Source organism: Talpa europaea (genome assembly GCF_964194135.1).
Source record: "Talpa europaea genome assembly, chromosome: 16".
NCBI lineage: Eukaryota > Metazoa > Chordata > Mammalia > Eulipotyphla > Talpidae > Talpa > Talpa europaea.
The window spans coordinates 28621950-28639646 of record NC_140084.1 but is presented as its reverse complement, the minus strand read 5'-3'; the positions used below and the strand labels follow the sequence as shown (position 1 = coordinate 28639646).

General features: G+C 50.9%; 1 protein-coding gene across 2 annotated transcripts in view; it reads left to right on the top strand.

Moving 5' to 3' along the window:
* The window catches only part of GNAO1 (G protein subunit alpha o1), a gene marked incomplete at both ends in the record, with an annotated part of 161017 nt that overhangs the window by 123473 nt on the left and 19847 nt on the right, over positions 1-17697 (top strand). For both annotated transcript variants that reach the window (XM_084257839.1, XM_084257838.1), the window contains one exon: positions 17361-17521. In XM_084257839.1, coding sequence (XP_084113965.1) covers positions 17361-17521 — 161 coding nt within the window. The remainder of the gene's footprint in view (positions 1-17360; positions 17522-17697) is intronic.

Here is a 17697-nt window from a genome sequence, read left to right as displayed (position 1 = left end):
AGCCTTCCGCGATCACTAGCCTTTGACTGGAACTCACAATTCTTGATTTTCTAACTGAGATAATGGCTGTAGCTTTACATCCCATCTTCCCACCTTCTGCTATGAATTAGTCATGTCTCAGCAGATGGACATCTTCTCAGTTGGCCTTATGTGTACTGGCTAGAGTACCCCAGGGGACCATCTGCCAGGCCCCTCCAGACAGGGGTGCAGGCCACCAGCCTGGGGGGTCAGGGAGTGGTTCCGTCCTCTCTTTTAGCCTGCAAACCGCAAGAAGAAAGTCTCGAGCTGGTGCTAGCACATCCTCAACCCCTCTGGACTATCCCCGTCGTTAACACAGGGAGAGGGTCTCAGTCTGGGAATAGGTGACAGGCAGCAGGATTCTGCTGAAACTCAACATTAATGTCAGTTTCATTGTAGTTATTCTGACCAGTATCATCTATTTAAAATACCTCATGGGGCCTCCCTGGTGGCACAGGGAGTTAAGCATCAGCACTATGAGGCTGTTCGCAACTGCTGCAACATGAGTTTGATCCCTGGCCAGGGAGGTGACCCACATGGCACAGCAGACCTCTCCTGACTCACCCGCTGCTCCCCTCAGCAGTGTATTTCAGTCAGTCTGTTCTGTTCCCTACTCTGTCTCTGGTGAATCCCCTTACCCCCCACACCTCTGGCCTGTGCCCCAATTCTTGTATGCAAAAATAAATAAATCTTTAAAAATAAATAAATAAAATACCTCATCCAGGTTGCTCATTTACCATAGACAGGGATGAGAAGTACAAATATGCTTCCAAGAAAAATAGTAAGTGATATTCATTAGGTACAGCAGGACTTTGGCAGAAGTTCTGAAGATATTAGCAGATAATGTTTGGGAAAGAATGATCTGGTTTAGTGTTTCTTAAACTTTTTGGTTTAGGGGCCCCTTTATACTCTTAGAAATTGAGGACCCCAGTAAAGATTTTGTTTGTGTAGGTTCTATCTATCAGTTTTGCTGCATTAGAAATGAAAACCAAGAAAAATGTCACATATTTATTTACTTAAAAATAACTATAATCACCCCATTACACATTAATATAAATATTGATGAAAATTTATGATGAATAAAATTATTTATGAAAAATTACTATGTTTTCTAAAAATAGTTTAGCAAGAAGAATATTATTGTTTTCCATTTTTGAAAATCTCTTTAATGCCTGTCTTAATAGAAAACAGCTCCATTCTCATATGTGCTTCTGCATCCAATCTGTTGTGATGTGTTGTTTTGGATGAAGAATATGAATAGAATGTGACCCCACACAAGCACAGAGTTGGAACTGGAAGGAGGAGTTTACCAGCTCTTCTAGCGCGTTATTCTTTGCAACTCACCCAAACTGGACAAGTAATAATTTTTAAAAGGGTAATTGAAATCTGAAATGATACCAGGGACCCTTTCCTACTCTGCCACATTGAAATCCACTGATAGTTGCTGGACAACTGGATGTCTGCTTGTGAAAAAATGAATGTCTCTGGCACAGACCTAGCCCTCACCCTCTTCACAATTATTGAAACTCCTGGAGATAACAGAGGAGAAAGCCAAATGACTTTGGATATGATGGTAGCTTTTTAGATACAGCAGCAAAGACCATAAAAAGAATGATTGAGAAACTGGGCTTCATTAAAATTAAAATTTCTGCTCTGCGATAAATAGTGTCAAGAGAATGAGAAAGCAGGCCACAGATAGAGGGCAAATATTTGCAAAAAGACGTAACCGATAAAGGACTGATACAAAATACACAAAGAACTCTTAAAACTCAACAATAAGAGGGCCTCCCTGGTGGCGCAGCAGTTGAGTGCTGGGTTGCGAAGCTGCCCGCAGCCTCTGCAGCGCCAGTTCGATCCTCAGCTGCTCCCCGGCCGCCGCCGGAGGAGGGTCCCACATGGCGCGCAGACCTCTCCTGCCACCCGCTGCTCCCCTCAGTGGTGTACTTCGGTCCTTCTGCCTGCTCTGATCCCCGCTCTGGCTCTGCTGAATTCTCTCACCCTCCTGCACTTCTGACTGTACCCAGTGCTTGTATAAATAAATAAAAATAAATCTTTAAAAAAAAAAAACTCAACAATAAGAAAACAAGTATTTTTGAGCATTTGGGTTGTTTCCATAGCTTAGTATTGTAAACAGTGCTGCTATAAACATAGGGGTGCAGGTGCCCTTCTGAATTAATGATTCTTTGTCCTTTGGGTAAATACCTAGGAGTGGAATTGCTGGATCATATGGAAGCTCCATCTTTAGCAGGTTGAGGAATCTCCACACAGCTTTCCATAGTGGTTGGACCAGTTTGCACTCCCACCAGCAGTGCAGGAGAGTTCCTTTTACTCCACATCCTCGCCAACATTTGTTGTAGCTAGTTTTTTTAATATGTGCCATTCTCACTGGTGTAAGATGGTATTGTAGCTTTGATTTTTTTCATTTCCCTGATTACAAGTGATGCTGAACATTTTTTCATATGCCTGTTGCCATTTGCATTTCCTCTTTGGGGAAGTTCCTTTTTAGCTCTTCTGCCCATGTTTTGACTGGATTATTTCCTTTGTTTTGAGTCTGTTCAGCGACTGATCAAGAAGATGTGGCACATATACACAACGGAATATTACTGAACAATCAAAAAAGATAAACTCATGCAATTTGCAGCAACATGGATGGTTCCTTATTCATAGCAGGAATTTAGAAAACCTAAATAAGGGACCAGGGGGCCTCCCCGGTGGCGCAGCGGTTGAGCGCTGGGTTGCGAAGCTGCCCGCGGCCTCTGCGGCGCCGGTTCAATCCCCGGCTGCTCCCCGGCCACCGGAGGAGGGTCCCACATGGCGCGCAGACCTCTCCTGCTGCCCGCTGCTCCCCTCAGCAGTGTACTTCGGTCCTTCTGCCTGCTCTGCTCCCCGCTCTGGCTCTGGTGAATTCTCTCACCCTCCCGCGCTTCTGACTGTACCCAGTGCATGTATAAACAAACAAACAAATAAATAAATTAAATAAATTAAAAAAAAAAACATGCCTCTATATTAAAAAAAAAATAAATAAGGGACCAGGAAGAAGACTAATTATAATAAAGTAAAAATCAAAATCAACAAGCAACTATAAACCGGATAAACTATAAACACTATGGGATGGGGGGTGGGCACGGAGGGGAGGAGGGATTAGGGTGAGAATTGGGGGGTGAGAATTGTATGGGGAATATAACCAAGATGAAAATGCATAGTGTGCAAAAATGAAAAATGATGTAAAAAATATATAAAATAAATAAATAAGAAAACAAATAAATTTAAAAATGGGCCAAAAACTTTAACAGAAGAAGATATACAGATAAGAAGATATACAGATGGTAAATAAACGTGTAAAGATGCTTCACATCATCTGTCATCAGGAAAATGCAAATTAAAACGAGATACCTCTGCATACCCACCTGAGTGGCCAAATCTGGAACACCAACACCACCAAATCTGAAAACATGGTGCAGCGAGAACTACCAAGCATTGCTGGCGGGCATGCAAAGTGGTGTGCCCTTCTGGAAGACAGTTTGATGGTTTCTCATGAAACTAAACATACTCTCGCCATGCAATGCCACAATCACACTCCTTGGTATTTTCTCAAAATAGATGAAACCTATGTCCACGCAATAACTGTACATGGGTGTTTATAGAAGCTTATTATTTATAACTTGGAAGTAACAAAGATGTCCTTCAGTGGGTGAATGGACAAATGAAATGTGGTACATCGAGACAAGGGAATATTATTCAGCACTAAAAAGAAATGACCTATCAAGCCATGAAAAGACAACAACTCAAAATTCATATTGCTAAGTAAAAGAAGCCAATCTAAAATGGCTACATCCTGCATGGTTCCAATTATATGAGATTCTAGAGAAAGTGAAACTAGGGACATAGGGGAAAAAATCAGTAATTGCGGTAGAGGAAGTGAGCTGGGCAGATGAATGGAGAACACTGGAGTTCTAGGGAGTGGAAATACTCTGCAAGATACTGTGATCATGATGGATGCCATGTACATCTGTGCAAACTCACAGAATGTCCAGCAGCAAGAATGACTGAGGTTAACTGTAGACTTTGAGCAATGATCATATGTGGATGTGGGTTATTCCTAGCAAAAATAAATGTGACATTCTGGTGAATGATGTTGATAATCGAGGATGTGTGGGGGCAGATGGTATATGGGATATCTCTGTGCCTTCCTCTCAGTATTGCTGTAAACTTAAAGCTGCTCTAAAAAATAACGAACATCTTTTTTTAAAAAAAAAAAAAAAATCCATGGTTCCACTTTGCTCTTTGAATTGATCTCTTACCCATGCATGACTTTTAATGTTATGTTGGTCATTGGGGCAATATTGGTTCACCTGAGGTACACACATCTTCCGATGTTGACACTTCTCAGCCTGCCGTATCAAAAGTTCAATCAGAAAAGTCTTTGGGATGCCATCAAGCTTATGAGAGTAAATATAAGTTTTCCTAAAGTCTGGTTTTTCACATAAAAGCTGAAATTGTTTTATTTTGGTAACAAATAGGTTAATTGTTTCCTTGAAATGATAGCCTCTCTTGGTTTATTTTTAGAAAATGTCTCCCAAGTCTGAATTACCATTGTTTGCTGGGCATTCTTTCAAGTCAAAATGATATTCCATGAAAAAAGGGACTGTCAGCTTCATCTCGCAAATACCTGCCTTTCCAGAGACAATCTTCCCACTTTGGTTGTAGTGCCAGAATCCTCCTGCCATTTCATCACACAGAATGAGGAAAAGATGTGCTCAAGGGCAGCTTTTTTTAGTTCATAATTTTCACTACTTCATCCAGGATATTCTCTAGTCAATGGCATTGGTTTCCGTGTGACTCCACAGGGGCAGTGGGTACAAGGGTGATCAGCAGTTTGGTCGCATCTCACCTGCTATTGCTTTTGTCCCATGAGAGCAGAGGTGATCATGTTAGGAAGGCAAGTGATACCTCAGTGTTGTTAGGAGAAACCTTTTCATCTTGTGGACCCCCTAAGGGACTCAGAGACCCACACAGGCCCACAGGCCATCCTTTGAGGACCATTAGTCTGGCCATCCTCTTCCGGATGTGTCTGAGGACATTGAGACCCCAAGAGGCGATGAGACTTGCCAGGGTCCCAGAGCCCTCAGAGGTGGGAGTGGACTGAAGCCCAAGTCCTCTGACGCCTGACGCCATGTCCCCGGGGTCTCAGAAGCAGGGTGACCTGCTCCTTGTAGAACAAAAGCATTCTCTGACACTCGGATGGATGGATGGATGGATGGATGGATGGATGGATGGATGGATGGATGGATGGATGGGAACTGGTGTCTCCAGGGAAGGAGAGAGGAGACAGAAAGGGGTGTCAATGAATGAGCCTGGGGGGGCACCAATCATCTTCAGGACCAGCCAGTCTCCCCCAGGCCCTCACCCTGCATGTAATGTCCCCACATCTATCTCTTCTCTTCCATAATTGTGTTGCTAATATCTTCCAGCCGAGGCGGCTCTAATTATTCACCATCGTCACTTCATGTTCTGAAGAGATGAGGTTGGCCATTATCACTTTTCTTTCCCTTTGACTGAGCTCTGTGTGGGTAATTCATTTCTTAGAAATTTAGCCTAGCCCATTTTAGCACTTTTCTCCTATCTTAGAACACTGAGCTCAGAAATAAAGGAGGCCAAGGGTGAGGGCATGACGGAGTTGGAAATTTCTGTGACTGAGAGACTCCTGGGGGTGGCTCAGCAGGCCACCACGCCTGTCTGCGAGAGGCGCCCAGAGGGTAGAGACAGGGCGGCCTGGCCCCTGGGGGAGAAGGGCTCTGAGAGCACAGCGCCTAGCAATCCCCAAGTGGGTAATAATTAGGGCTGTGGACAAAAGGGCATCCCCACATCACCACGTGGGGACCTGACGCCTCAGTAACATACACCCACCTCTGCCCTGAAGCCCAGAATGGCCTCTACCTGCCCCCACCGCCATCTCTGTTGGTCAGCCACACAGGACACCGCCTCACACTCAGGCCATCACTGACATCGGCATCTCCCCGCAGAGAAGCTGTGGACCCATTGCTCCCTCTCCCCTGCCAGTCTCCCTAACCACCCTGGCCAGGAGGCTTCTAGGAGTCATGATGTGGCTTTATGTGAGGAGGGCAGTGCAGGAAAGGCCGAGGGCCCAGGAGAGAGCCCCAGCCCCACACACAGGGAAGGTCAGAGCTGCCTAGGGCCTTCACCTTCTGGGGGTACACAAGCTCACACTGGACAAGCTCACACTGGACCAGCTGCTCAGGCCCAAGCTCGCCTGAGATGTTGTCTGGGGAAGAGCCCTTTACCCCTTGACCCCTTGACTGTCAGTGCAGACAGGGCACCTGTGCTTCATTTGGTGTCCTTTTTTTTTTTTTTTTTTTGAGATTATATTTATTTATGCATACAAGATTTGGGGTGTAGGCCAGAGATGTGGACGGTGAGAGGATTCACCAGAGACAGAGTGGGGAGCAGAACAGGCAGACTGACTGAAATACACTGCTGAGGGGAGGAGTGGGGGAGACAGGAGAGGTCTGCTGCACCATGTGCGTAGCTTCCTGGCCGGGGATCAAATTCTTGCTGCAGTGGCTGGTGATAGCTTCATAGTGCTGACACTTAACCCCTTGTGCCACCAGGGAGGCCCTCATTTGGTGTCTTAGGGGCTTTGTGGCCTGCAAGGCCCACCCTGGGCCTCAGACCCTGCCAATGGCTGCAGCGGCATCTGATGTACTCCTGGACCCACTGCTTCCCGGTGAGGCTCTCAGCTTTGCTTTGGGTCTCTGTAACTCTCTTCTTAGGGAACACTAGCTGACTGCCTGTCTCCCAGACAGACCCCTCTCACAGCCCCCACGCCCCCCCACACACACACATTTCTCCTCAATGCCTGGACCTTTCTCAGTGGCTTTCTCCTTGGCAGAGCCTCCTGACTCCGTGGTTTTGGTGGCCTATCTGATGTCCCCGCTGGACTCCAGCGTCCAGCTCTTGCTACCGCTCCATCCCCAGTATGTAGCCCTGGGCTCAGCTTCGCAACATGCTCAGCCAGCCTGTGATGAAGGAACATTCGTGGGTCTAACACAGCCTCCTGCTACCTAACTTGCAGCAGGGCCAAGGGCGGGAAGCCACACTTGCAGGGACTGACAGATGGTCTCCAGGTGGCAGCTATGAGGTGTCGAGGGCTGGAGCCAGTGACAAGGCCTTGGAGGCCCTGACCACAGTTACCCCCAGTCCTCCAGTTCTAGAAGACACAGCCAGCAGAAAGAGCTGTTTCTAAACAATTTGGAAAGCCAAAGTGTTTTAAGGCGAAGAAGGATATGATTCTTTTTTTTTTTTTTTTAAGATTTAGTTATTTATACCAGAACCGGGGTAGAGGCCAGATGCGCGGGAGGGTGAAAGGATTCACCAGAGACAGAGCAGGGAACAGAACAGGCAGACTGACTGAAATACACTGCTGAGGGGAGCAGCGGGCGAGACAGGAGAGGTCTGGTTCGCCATGTGGGATTCTCACCGGCCAGCCGGGGTTCGAACCCGCATTGCAGAGGTTGTGGATAGCGTCACAGTTCAGCTTTCAACCGCCTGTGCCACCAGGGAGGCCCAAAAAAAGGATATGATTATTTGGAAAGTGAGTTTCTTCAGAAAACCTAATCCTTCTCCACCTCTACAGGAGGCAGCATGAGCCCAGAGCAGAAAAGGTTCTCAGAAGGCTGTGCACAGATCCCTGAAGAATCCAGAAAGTCTGGACTTCCCTCAACCCTGAGGGAGATCTTAGGAGAGCCTTCCTTAGCTAGGCCACAGGCCCCTAACCACGGGATGAGAGCCAGGGAACAGTCTCCCTGAGGTGTTCAGGGTGCCAGCTTAGCTGGCTCGGAGATTCAGGCAATGTGCTCTCTTTATGCCAAACATGAAATGTCTTAAGGCTGAGCCCCCACTCAATTGTGGGGGTACAGTGGATCGATAGGAGAATGAACGGGTTGGTGACTAGATGAATCAAAGAGGAGTGAAAGGAATGAGTGGACAGATGCTGTGGATGGACAGAAGGAGGTAAAGGTGTGGGTGGGTGGATTGGAAGGGAATAGATGGAGGAACAAGAATGACTGAGGTGTAGATGATGCCGTGGATGGGTGGGTGAGTGGGGCGGTGCATGATGTTTGATAGGTAGGTATCCCAGGGATGGGTGGATGGAGGGCTGGTTAAGGAATGGCAGATTTAAAAGACGGAAAATCCTTAATTTGGCTGCAGGATTCTTTCTGGGGGACCAGGAAGATTCCCCTCTCTAAGGGAAGGAAGCCATGAGGTTCCCCCAGTCTCCCTCCAGAGGCCCTGTGAGCGGAGAGGGTTTAGGCCCAGGCCTTGCTAAGACTCCTAAGTCCAAGTGAAGAAGGACCCGCAGGCATGCGTGGCCCCCAGCCACTCAGTGCCTGAAGTGCCCCAATTAGCACCACTAACAAACAACTCACAACTGTCAAAATGCCAGGAGAGCAGGCCCAGGAGAGCAGGCCCGTTTCTGCACTGCCCCTCACTGCTCTAAGGCCTGGCTGCAGAGGGAAGGGCGTGGCACTCCCCTGTGTGTGAGAGTGAACAGAACATGATTACTGCCTTCCCTCAGAGCAGCGTGGCAGAGGGCGTGTCTCCCAGTTCGTAGTGCCCAGAAGGTGCCTGCCCTGCCAGGCTCTGCCTGCTGGGTTACAGTGCCCAGGCTAGACCTCCAGCAGCTGGGGTCTTTCTGCCCCTTCTGCTGAGAAACAGGGTCGGCAGCCCAAGCAAGGCAGCGATACCCACTGGGCCTGGCCCTGCCCTACTAGGTCTGTTGGCTCAGCCTGTCCAGCTGGGGCTCCCTCTACTGTTGGCCTGTGCACTCCTGCCCCCTGGTGGGAGCTGGGACAACTGCAATGCACGGGCCGGGCAGGGTCAGAGGGAGGTTTTCCTGAAACTAGCTAGAGCTGGAGTGTGTGTGTGAGAGAGAGAGAGAGAGAGAGAGAGTGTGTGTGTGTGTGTGTGTGTGTGTACGCAGTCACACGTCACTTGGCCTGAAAGATTAGAGATGGAGGAAAACTGAAAGATCCAAAGCAGCTCCTCCAGTGGAAGGGGTTATTATTATAATTACTATGATTATTGTTATCAAGATCATCACGCCTGCCTGAAAGTCTCGTACAAAGCAGGCTGATTTTATGTCAGCTTGTTGTTTGTGTCTGAGGGATTTCATCTTTGCTTATAATAACTAACATTTGCAGGGCTCTTTCTGTTGCAAAACTATGTCATATTCTTAGCCTGCTTCATCTGCACAAATAACCCTGCAGGGTAGGAATTAATGCAAGAACAGAGGCTCAGAGAGGGTAAGTGGCTTGTCAGAGGTCACACAGCTTGAGAGCTAGAGCCAGGATTTGAACGCAGCTCAAATCCTGACTGAAAACCCCTCTTAACTGCCCCATCATAGCCTCTACACCTCTTTTCTGGGAGGAAAAGGGCTCTTTTTTATACGTTAGTTCCAAACGTCTTGATGGTTGATGTTTATCAAAAAGTCCACATTCCCTGAAAAGAAGGGCATTTTAGAAAGCGCAGTTAGCCTTCCCAGCTCAGATGAAGAGGATGCCGGGGCATCTCTGGGCCTCTGAGAAGGTCTGAGTGTGAATGGCCATGTGTGGTGGTCCTGGCAGTGGCCCAGCTGGACGGATGCCAGCTTGCCCTCGTCACCACTCACCACTGTCACCCTCAGTGTGGCACAGCAAGACGGGGAGCAGCCATGTTCCTGAGAAGGTTGAGGAGATGCCAAGGCAGGAAAGGTCAGTGCAGGTAGGACCAGGGCGAGCAGGTGGGCAAGGCCCTGTGGGTATGAGTTCTGGAAGCAGAGCCCCTGACCTCTTGAATGCCAGTGGACAACCCCACTGATTGTCCGTGGATGTCTGTGCTGCTTCCCAAACACTCACATCCTTGCATGTTCTCACAGGCAAGCCTGGCCCATGTCCTCAGTGAAGGACCTTGTGAACAGCCAGTGCAATAGTGAAGTGACCCCCACCATCACCCCAGGCTTCCTGCTCCCCTGCAGTGGCCCAAGACAGCCCACTTCTAGGGGGGCCCTGTGCTGAGCTCCCTGCCCAGCCCTTTCTCTGCATGGATCCAATGCAAGGGTTATTGCCAGGGGTTCTCCCCAGTAGTGGGGCTCCCTAGTGGCACCCTCGCCTCCACCTAGAGCAGCTTTGGCCACTAAGGTATCTACATTATGAATAAGATACCTAACATTTAACCAGAAAGTTTATACTGGCCTCGGTGAAAAAGAAATGCTAATGCTTTTGTGAAGTATGGATGTGTAACAAGATCCCACCAGAACCTCAGGACACACTGTAAGGTGTAGGAAGGGGCACAGGGCAGGTTTTCTGATCCAGCAGATTGGGTAAAGGAGGAGAGAGTCCTGGAGGCCTCAGTGGCTTTTGCAGGCTTTTATTGGGATTTACCAGGTACATGGCAGGCCTCCCAGCCCCCAGCAAGTCTTCACTCTTTCTGGGCTCTCCGGCATTCTCTCATGGCCTCTCTGCTCTACTCGTGGTTCTTCATGCTTTTCTGCTTCTGCTACTCTGCTTGTCAGAGAAGCAGTTTCTGCTGGTGTCCACGTGACACCGCCCTTAAAAGCCCAGTCTCAGCCCAGGTGAATCCCATCTACTTACGCCCACACCCTACTCCAGGTGCCCGCCCGCAGGCATGCATTTGGGACCTCAGGGTTCTGTCATCTATCCTAATGGCAGGAGGGCAGAAAAGCCTGATACTTTTTACCTTACCCTACAATCCACCCCCTCAGGGTTTTCTGCCAGACAGTCTATACAAGTCATACGTTTCTCTTGGCAATATGAACACTGCAGCCATGGCCCATGAAAGTACATAGAATACAACTGAATATAACTAAATACATAAAATACAACAGAATACAAATAAGTCCAGGCAGGGCACCAACCTAGTGTCAAAAGACAATTATTGGCACCAGCAGATGATCCACCACTTCTGCTGCCAAAGGCACTGCTCATGCAAGGGAGGGGAACCACTCAGGCATCTGCCATCATATGCCTAGAGCCGTTAGGCTTCCTGGCCTTCTTTGGCTGTGGTCTCAGCCGCAAGCTACACACCGCATCCACCCCCAGGATGCACTCACTCTGGGATTGGCGATTCTATACTGTTGGGGGTAATCGCCAACCCTCAGGGTTTCTGTCTGTGGTCACTCCAACACTTGGCTTTCATAGTCACCAATGCAACACGCAGGCCCCTGCACTCAGGCCAACCCATTGCACATGCATATGGGTCGGGGATCCAAACTCCATGTGCGGCCTCTCTCGGGTCCCCTCTTCGGCTTGGGCTCCACCCCAAACCACTGTAGGGGCAGGAATGGATACAGTGCAGGTTTTCTGATCCCATGCAGACCGGGTAAAGGAGTCAGAGTCATCAGTGGTTTTTGCAGGTCTTTCATTCGATTTACCCGGTACAAAGCAGGCAGGGGTGCTGGGGGGCCGGGAGGCTGACAGGCCTCCCGAGCCCCCAGCAAATCTTCACTCTATCTGGGCTCTCCGGTGATCTCTCTCTCGGCTTCTCTTTCGGCTTCTACTGGCGTTCCCGTGACGCCGCCCTTAAAAGCATAATCTCAGCCCAGGTGAATCCCATCTACCTATGCCCACACCCTACTCCAGGTGCCCGCCATCAGGCATGCATTCAGGACCACAAGGATCCATCATCTATCCTGATGGCGGGAGGGCAGAAAAGCCTGACATTTTTCCTTACCCTACACCCACCTGTCCCCCAAGGACGGGCTCCTCACCCTCACTCGACAACAAGCAGGGCATCACCCACAGGTGATTTTAAGAGACTCACTGGCCTTCAACATATTCAAGTTGCTTAACAGCCGCTCAGGGCTTCTCAATCTTAGCACCAGCTTTTGCCTTCTCAGTTGGCTTTTCTCCTCTGCCTAGCTGCTGGGCAGTACACCGGCTGCTTTTGGCCACTGAGACCCGCTGGCCACCCCCAGATTCCCAAAAAACATAACCTGCCAAGGTCCTCCACCTTCTGGCAGAATTGTCAGTCCAAGTCTGTTGGCCTCTCCCTGCATCAGCAGTGGCGAGCTCCAAATCGTGGTCCCTTCCTCTCCAACGATTTTTGTTGCCTCGGGGGTTGTTGGCTGGTCCTCTCCGGCATCTCCTCCTCCAGGCGAGGTCTCATCCCATAGCTCCCAGACCTTGTCCACCTTCTGTGCCGCCATGGTGCCTCCAGCGCTGTCACAGGCTCAGTCTGCTACTCCTGAGGTCTTCGGAGGGCTCCGTACTTGTCTGCATGGATCATCTTGCCGACTTACGCCAAATGAAAGGGGCAGGAATGAGCTCTGAGCAGGTTCTCTAAGATTCTTTGCAGACCGGATAAAGGAGAAGAGAGTCCTGGAGGCCTCAGTGGCTTTTGCAGGTTTTTATTGGGATTTATCGGGTACATGGCAGGTAGGGATGCTGGAGGGGCCGGGAGGCTGGCAGGCCTCCCAGCCCCCAGCAAGTCTTCACTCTTTCTGGGCTCTCCGGTGCTCTCTTATGGTTCTGCTTCTGCTACTCTGCTTCTGCTGGCGTCCCCTTGACACCGCCCTTAAAAGCCCAGTCTTAGCCCAGGTGAATCCCATCTATATACGCCCACACCCTACTCCAGGAGCCCGCCATCAGGCATGCATTCGGAACCACAGGGTTCCCTCATCTATCCTAATGGCGGGAGGGCAGAAAAGCCTGATCCTTTTACCTTACCCTACAAAACCCCCTGACAGAGCATCTGGGCCCTCAACCCGTTAAAATGGCCTGCTGCGTGCGGTTCATATTCAGAAGCACAGCCCGGCCAGGCCCGGGGATACCCCACCCCTTCCCCTGACTCCGAAACCACAAGGATAGGTAGATCAGCCTCTTCATCTCTGTGTGCCCCACTGAGGCTGCTGCGGGGAGGACCAGTGGCCCTGCACCCCACTCAGTCCATCCCTGCGCCAGGTGGGCTCTGTTTGCTCACACAACAGCCCTGTGAGGGAAGTGATTCCCATTTCTCAAATGAGGACACTGAATCTCAAAGACTAAGGCCCTGCTCAGGCTGGGAGGCCAGAGGCTGAGCCTCCAGGAGGCTGCATGGGGTGGGACTGGGAAATCTGACGGAGGAAGTGACTAGAAGACGGTGGTTTGGGAACTGGACATTAAAGCGTGGGCAGTTCCAGCAGGCAGAGCCTGGCAGGGAGAGCACCTCTGGGCACTAGGAACTGGCAGACACTCCCTCCCAGTCTGCACATCTGCAGGAAGGCAGTAGTCATGTTCTTGTGCTCTCTCACACAGGGGAGTGCCATGCCTGTTCCTCTGGAGCTGGGCCTAAGAACAGCAAGTGGGCAATGGTGGCCCACTCGCTCACCCCTCTGGCAAGCGCTTGCTTTCCTGGCTCTGGCAGGGAGGTGACTCCCAATTGTGACTCTCAGGCAGTCGTGCTATCCCACAGGCATTTTAGACAGTTGTGTGTTGTTTTTGTTAGCGGTGCAATTTGGGGTGCTTCAGGCATTGAGTGGCTGGGGCCAGGTAGCCACTATATGATATATGATAGCACCACACAATGATGAATGTCCTGTACCCTCAGCTGTCAAGGGTCCTGCCAAACCTGTCAGTGAACAGCCCAAATCAACTCCTCGCAGAACTGCCGACAGACAGCTACCAAAGTAGTGTCTGGGATGTGGCCAGTGCCACACATATCTAGGGCCACGGACAGAAGACAGTGAAGCATGTGGGCAGTGTGTCAAGTCAGATGCCTAAGGAACTCCGGGAGGGTCTTCCTGGGTCGTCCTTCTTGGTGGGTCTCATATTGGCCTTGGCAGAGCAGGAAATATGACAGTGAGAGTTATTTGGCTTGCAAGTACAAAATAAACAAATTAACCAAAAACATATCCTCAGCTGGATCAAGGAAGAATCAGGGAGTTGATTGACTTCAGTAACAGGTGAGCCAGATGAGTGAGTGGCTTCAGGTTTGGCTGGATCCAGGTGTTGATGCATCACATGACTAGGGGTAGCTCCCCTCTCATCTCTGCTTTCCTCAGTGATGGCTTTGCACTCAGGTGGACCCTCTGTTTGCCTCTCTTTGAAGAGAACCTACAATTGTCTGGGGCAATTGTTGGCTGTTTGGGGCAGTAAACCGGCTGTTAGTCTAATTTGACAAATACAGATTTTCTTAACCACCCCTGACTATTCAGTGAGGCCAATAGACTGAATTGGCAGACCCAGACTGTTTCCAACACTGGGACAACGGGACAGAGACAGCCCCACCCAAACTGCTCAGACCAATCAGGGAAGAGTGCTTTCCTCCAGGGACACTGGGCCCTGGTGCCAAGAAAGAAGGGGGTGGAAGCCACGTAGGCAGAGAGGACAGCCATCCTGCATAGAAGGCTTGAGCACAGAAGGGGCAGCCCTCCTTGGCTGTAACTGGAAGCTGGTCATGGCCACCTCTCATGCAGAAAGTTTGGAGAAGTCTGGGCAGGTTCACTAGTCGCTTTCCACAGATGGGGAAAGGACAGAGCTCACCAGGTCACCTAGGCACCCAGGCAGAACAGCATCAGCATGTGGGCCCCTGACTCATAGGCCTGTTTTTAGCCCCAGGTGGAGGCACCACCCCTGCTCACACACCCCTGCCTCCCTGAGTCACTGCCTGCCTGGGGCACCCAGCGCCCAGGCCCACGGTCAGCTTCCAGGTCGCTTCTGCGGGACAGGAGGCAGGAAAAAATGCTAAAGAAACTCAGCCCTTGAACCCAGAATCCGGGGGCCCTGCTCTCGGTGGACAGCCCTCTGTGTCAGCCAAAAGTGACTCAGGAATTGAGTGCTGAGGTCTTTGGGGCTCTGTCCCTGGGGGCCTGGGCCTGCGCTGGTATTGTAGCTTCCTTCCCAGGGCAGGCAGAGGGGAGGGGACACAGCAGCCAGAACTTTCCCATCTACCTTCTGCACTGGAGGCTCTGATATGTAAATAGCTACCTAGCTGGACAGCTCGATTCTGGGAAAATCTCCACGGGAGGCTTTGGCCCCACAGACCTCTTATACAGAATCTTTTGTCAGCCATGAATCTTCCAGGTGCTAGCCTCGTTTCCTTTGTGTCTCTCCCGCCCCAAAGGACACCTGCAGATTCCCAGCCCACCTGCTCACTTCCTGGGCCAGGCAGTCTGTCCCTCCCCTTGCTCAGTAGGAGGACTGGAGGGTTGAAAGAGCTTGAGAGTGGAGTAATCCTCTGAGTCTGGAGGGCCAGTGAGGTCAAGGAGATGGTGGCCTGGGGCATCCTGTTCCCAGCCCCAACCAGGAGTTCAGACACCCCAGGGGGGCTCAGCCATGCAGATCGAAACCTCCCCACCAGGGAAATGAAAGACCCCAGAGGAGGGGTCCCAGAGATACTGGCACCAACTGCCCATCCCAGGCAGATCCACTGGGGTCCTTTCTAACCTGCACCCATCCTGCTCCCAGATCTGCCTCCCAGGCTGTCTTGTGTGGGACCTCATGTGTGCCAGAGGATGGGTCACATAGAGGGCAAAGGGCTTGAATGCCTCCATGTTTCCCTGTGTCTTTCTAATGGCTTCATTCTTAGGGGCTTCTCCATGGGCAGGATGCGGGCTTGGTGACACATTGACTCTGGGGCCACAGTCCATTCAGCTTTCCCCACAGAAAAATTCCAGGAAAGACCACATTGGCCTGGCCCAGTCACATGCCCACTAGATGCCTCAGCCCCTTCCTTTTCTTGCTTCCCACACCCACCTTCCTAGGCCCCTGTTCTGGACTGGATGCTGGCCTGCACCCGGTGGGGCTGTGGACTCCTAGATTTGGCATTTGGTATTTGGCACTCCCACCGCCACCCCACAGCTAGGCCTACCTCCCACCACCTCTCCTTCACTGTAGCTGGGGTGCCAGCAGCTGCAGCTTGTGCTAAACGAGGCAGACCGAGGCCCCGACCAAGGCAGGGGCATTCTTCAGGGCCTGCTGGGAGACTGCAGGGGTGAGAAGAGTGGCCTGAGCAGGGCCCTTAATGCAGCCTCAGGGGTTCAGCTGGGGATCACAGAGGCTGGGAGACAGCTCCCCACAGCCCCTCTCCTTCCTCGGTTGAGGGCAGAGCCTGGGAACATGTGCAGCAATGGCTGAAGTGGAAGTGGACAAGCTCGACACTCAGGCCCCTCAGACGGGCTGTAGAACTCCCCATCCTCTGTGCAGGGGCAAACCACACCCAGTCAAGGAGTGAGGAAATATTTTCTGCCACTCGAAGGAACTGGAAAGATACAGGGCAAAGGATGACACAGCAGGGATAAAGAACCTGGCCCATTAATGCCATCACCCACAGCTCCCTTGTGAGGTAGTTGTGAAACGTGAGGAAATGGTGTGTGCACCCAGGAATATCCTTTGCAGACTGTGCAGTGCCCCATGCATGTGCAAGGCACTGGTGGTGGTGAGGCCCTGTGATGTGCCAAGAGCTTTCCTGGTTTCAGTGTGACACATATTTGTGTGTCACACAAATATTTGTGTAGTCTGTGAAGACAGGTGACCCTCTTTGGTAGCACTTGTGTGTGCCTGAAGCAAATTCAGCTATACTCCCTTAGGCATGGGAGGAAGGTGGTAGAGCCAGAGGAAGAATGTGCTCTTTATGCCAGCCAAGTAGGGCTGGGAGAGGGGTCCCGCTATTCACTGCTTTATCCTTCCTCTGTTTAACTCTGTCCAGGCCTCCTCTGCCCCCAGGAAAAGGCAGGCCCCCAGGTCAAGATTGAAGAAGTAACTACAATTAATAAAATTCAGTTTTAACTTTGGGCCATTCAAGGGCCTAACCTCTTGAAATTAAAAGCTGCCGTGAGGCTTTTTCACAACAGGCGCTGAGAACAGGCCTCTCTACTGCACACCCCTAAGGGAAGGCTCTGCTCTGGCCCAGCCCCTCTGGGCTGGAAATCTCACCCAAATGCTCTGCTCCTTGATCTAGCCCAGTTCCAGGGTCTTGATTCCACCTTGGGTATGAAATATAGGAAATCACAACTTTTGCCAAGAACTTGGATTTTATTCTGTTACCCCCCAAATACTATGTGAAACCCAGATTGAGTGGGCAGGTGGAGAACAGGCTCCTACCTGCTCTCCCCTCCCCACGCAGAAAGCCCTGGAACTCCATGGGTTGGGGGGAGGGAGGTATGGGGGTGTCCAGAGGCACAGGGAGTGGAGATCGTGGCCTTTTCTCCTGTCCAGGCTGGGGCCTCAGATGTTGTTGTCCCGGGGTCCTGGCAGGTGCTTTAACATGGGCCCCAGCCCAGCCCACTACCCCAGTCAGGCTCCTGTCTCCATCGAGGCCTCAAAGCCACCATCCCTCTCTCCTCACAGGCAGACGCCAAGATGGTGTGTGACGTGGTGAGTCGGATGGAAGACACGGAGCCCTTCTCTGCAGAACTGCTTTCAGCCATGATGCGACTCTGGGGTGACTCAGGGATCCAGGAATGCTTCAACCGGTCTCGGGAGTATCAGCTCAACGATTCTGCCAAATAGTGAGTGTCCCAGGCAGAAGGGACCCAAGAGCTGGGCGGTAACATGAAAACAGACTGTGCCAGTGTCAGGAAGGACCAGGAGGACGCCAGGAGTCAGGGACACAGGAGACAGCCCACAGCAGGGCTCCCAGAGGCCCACACTCCCACTTGCTCTGGGGAGGGCCTGGCGCTCCAGA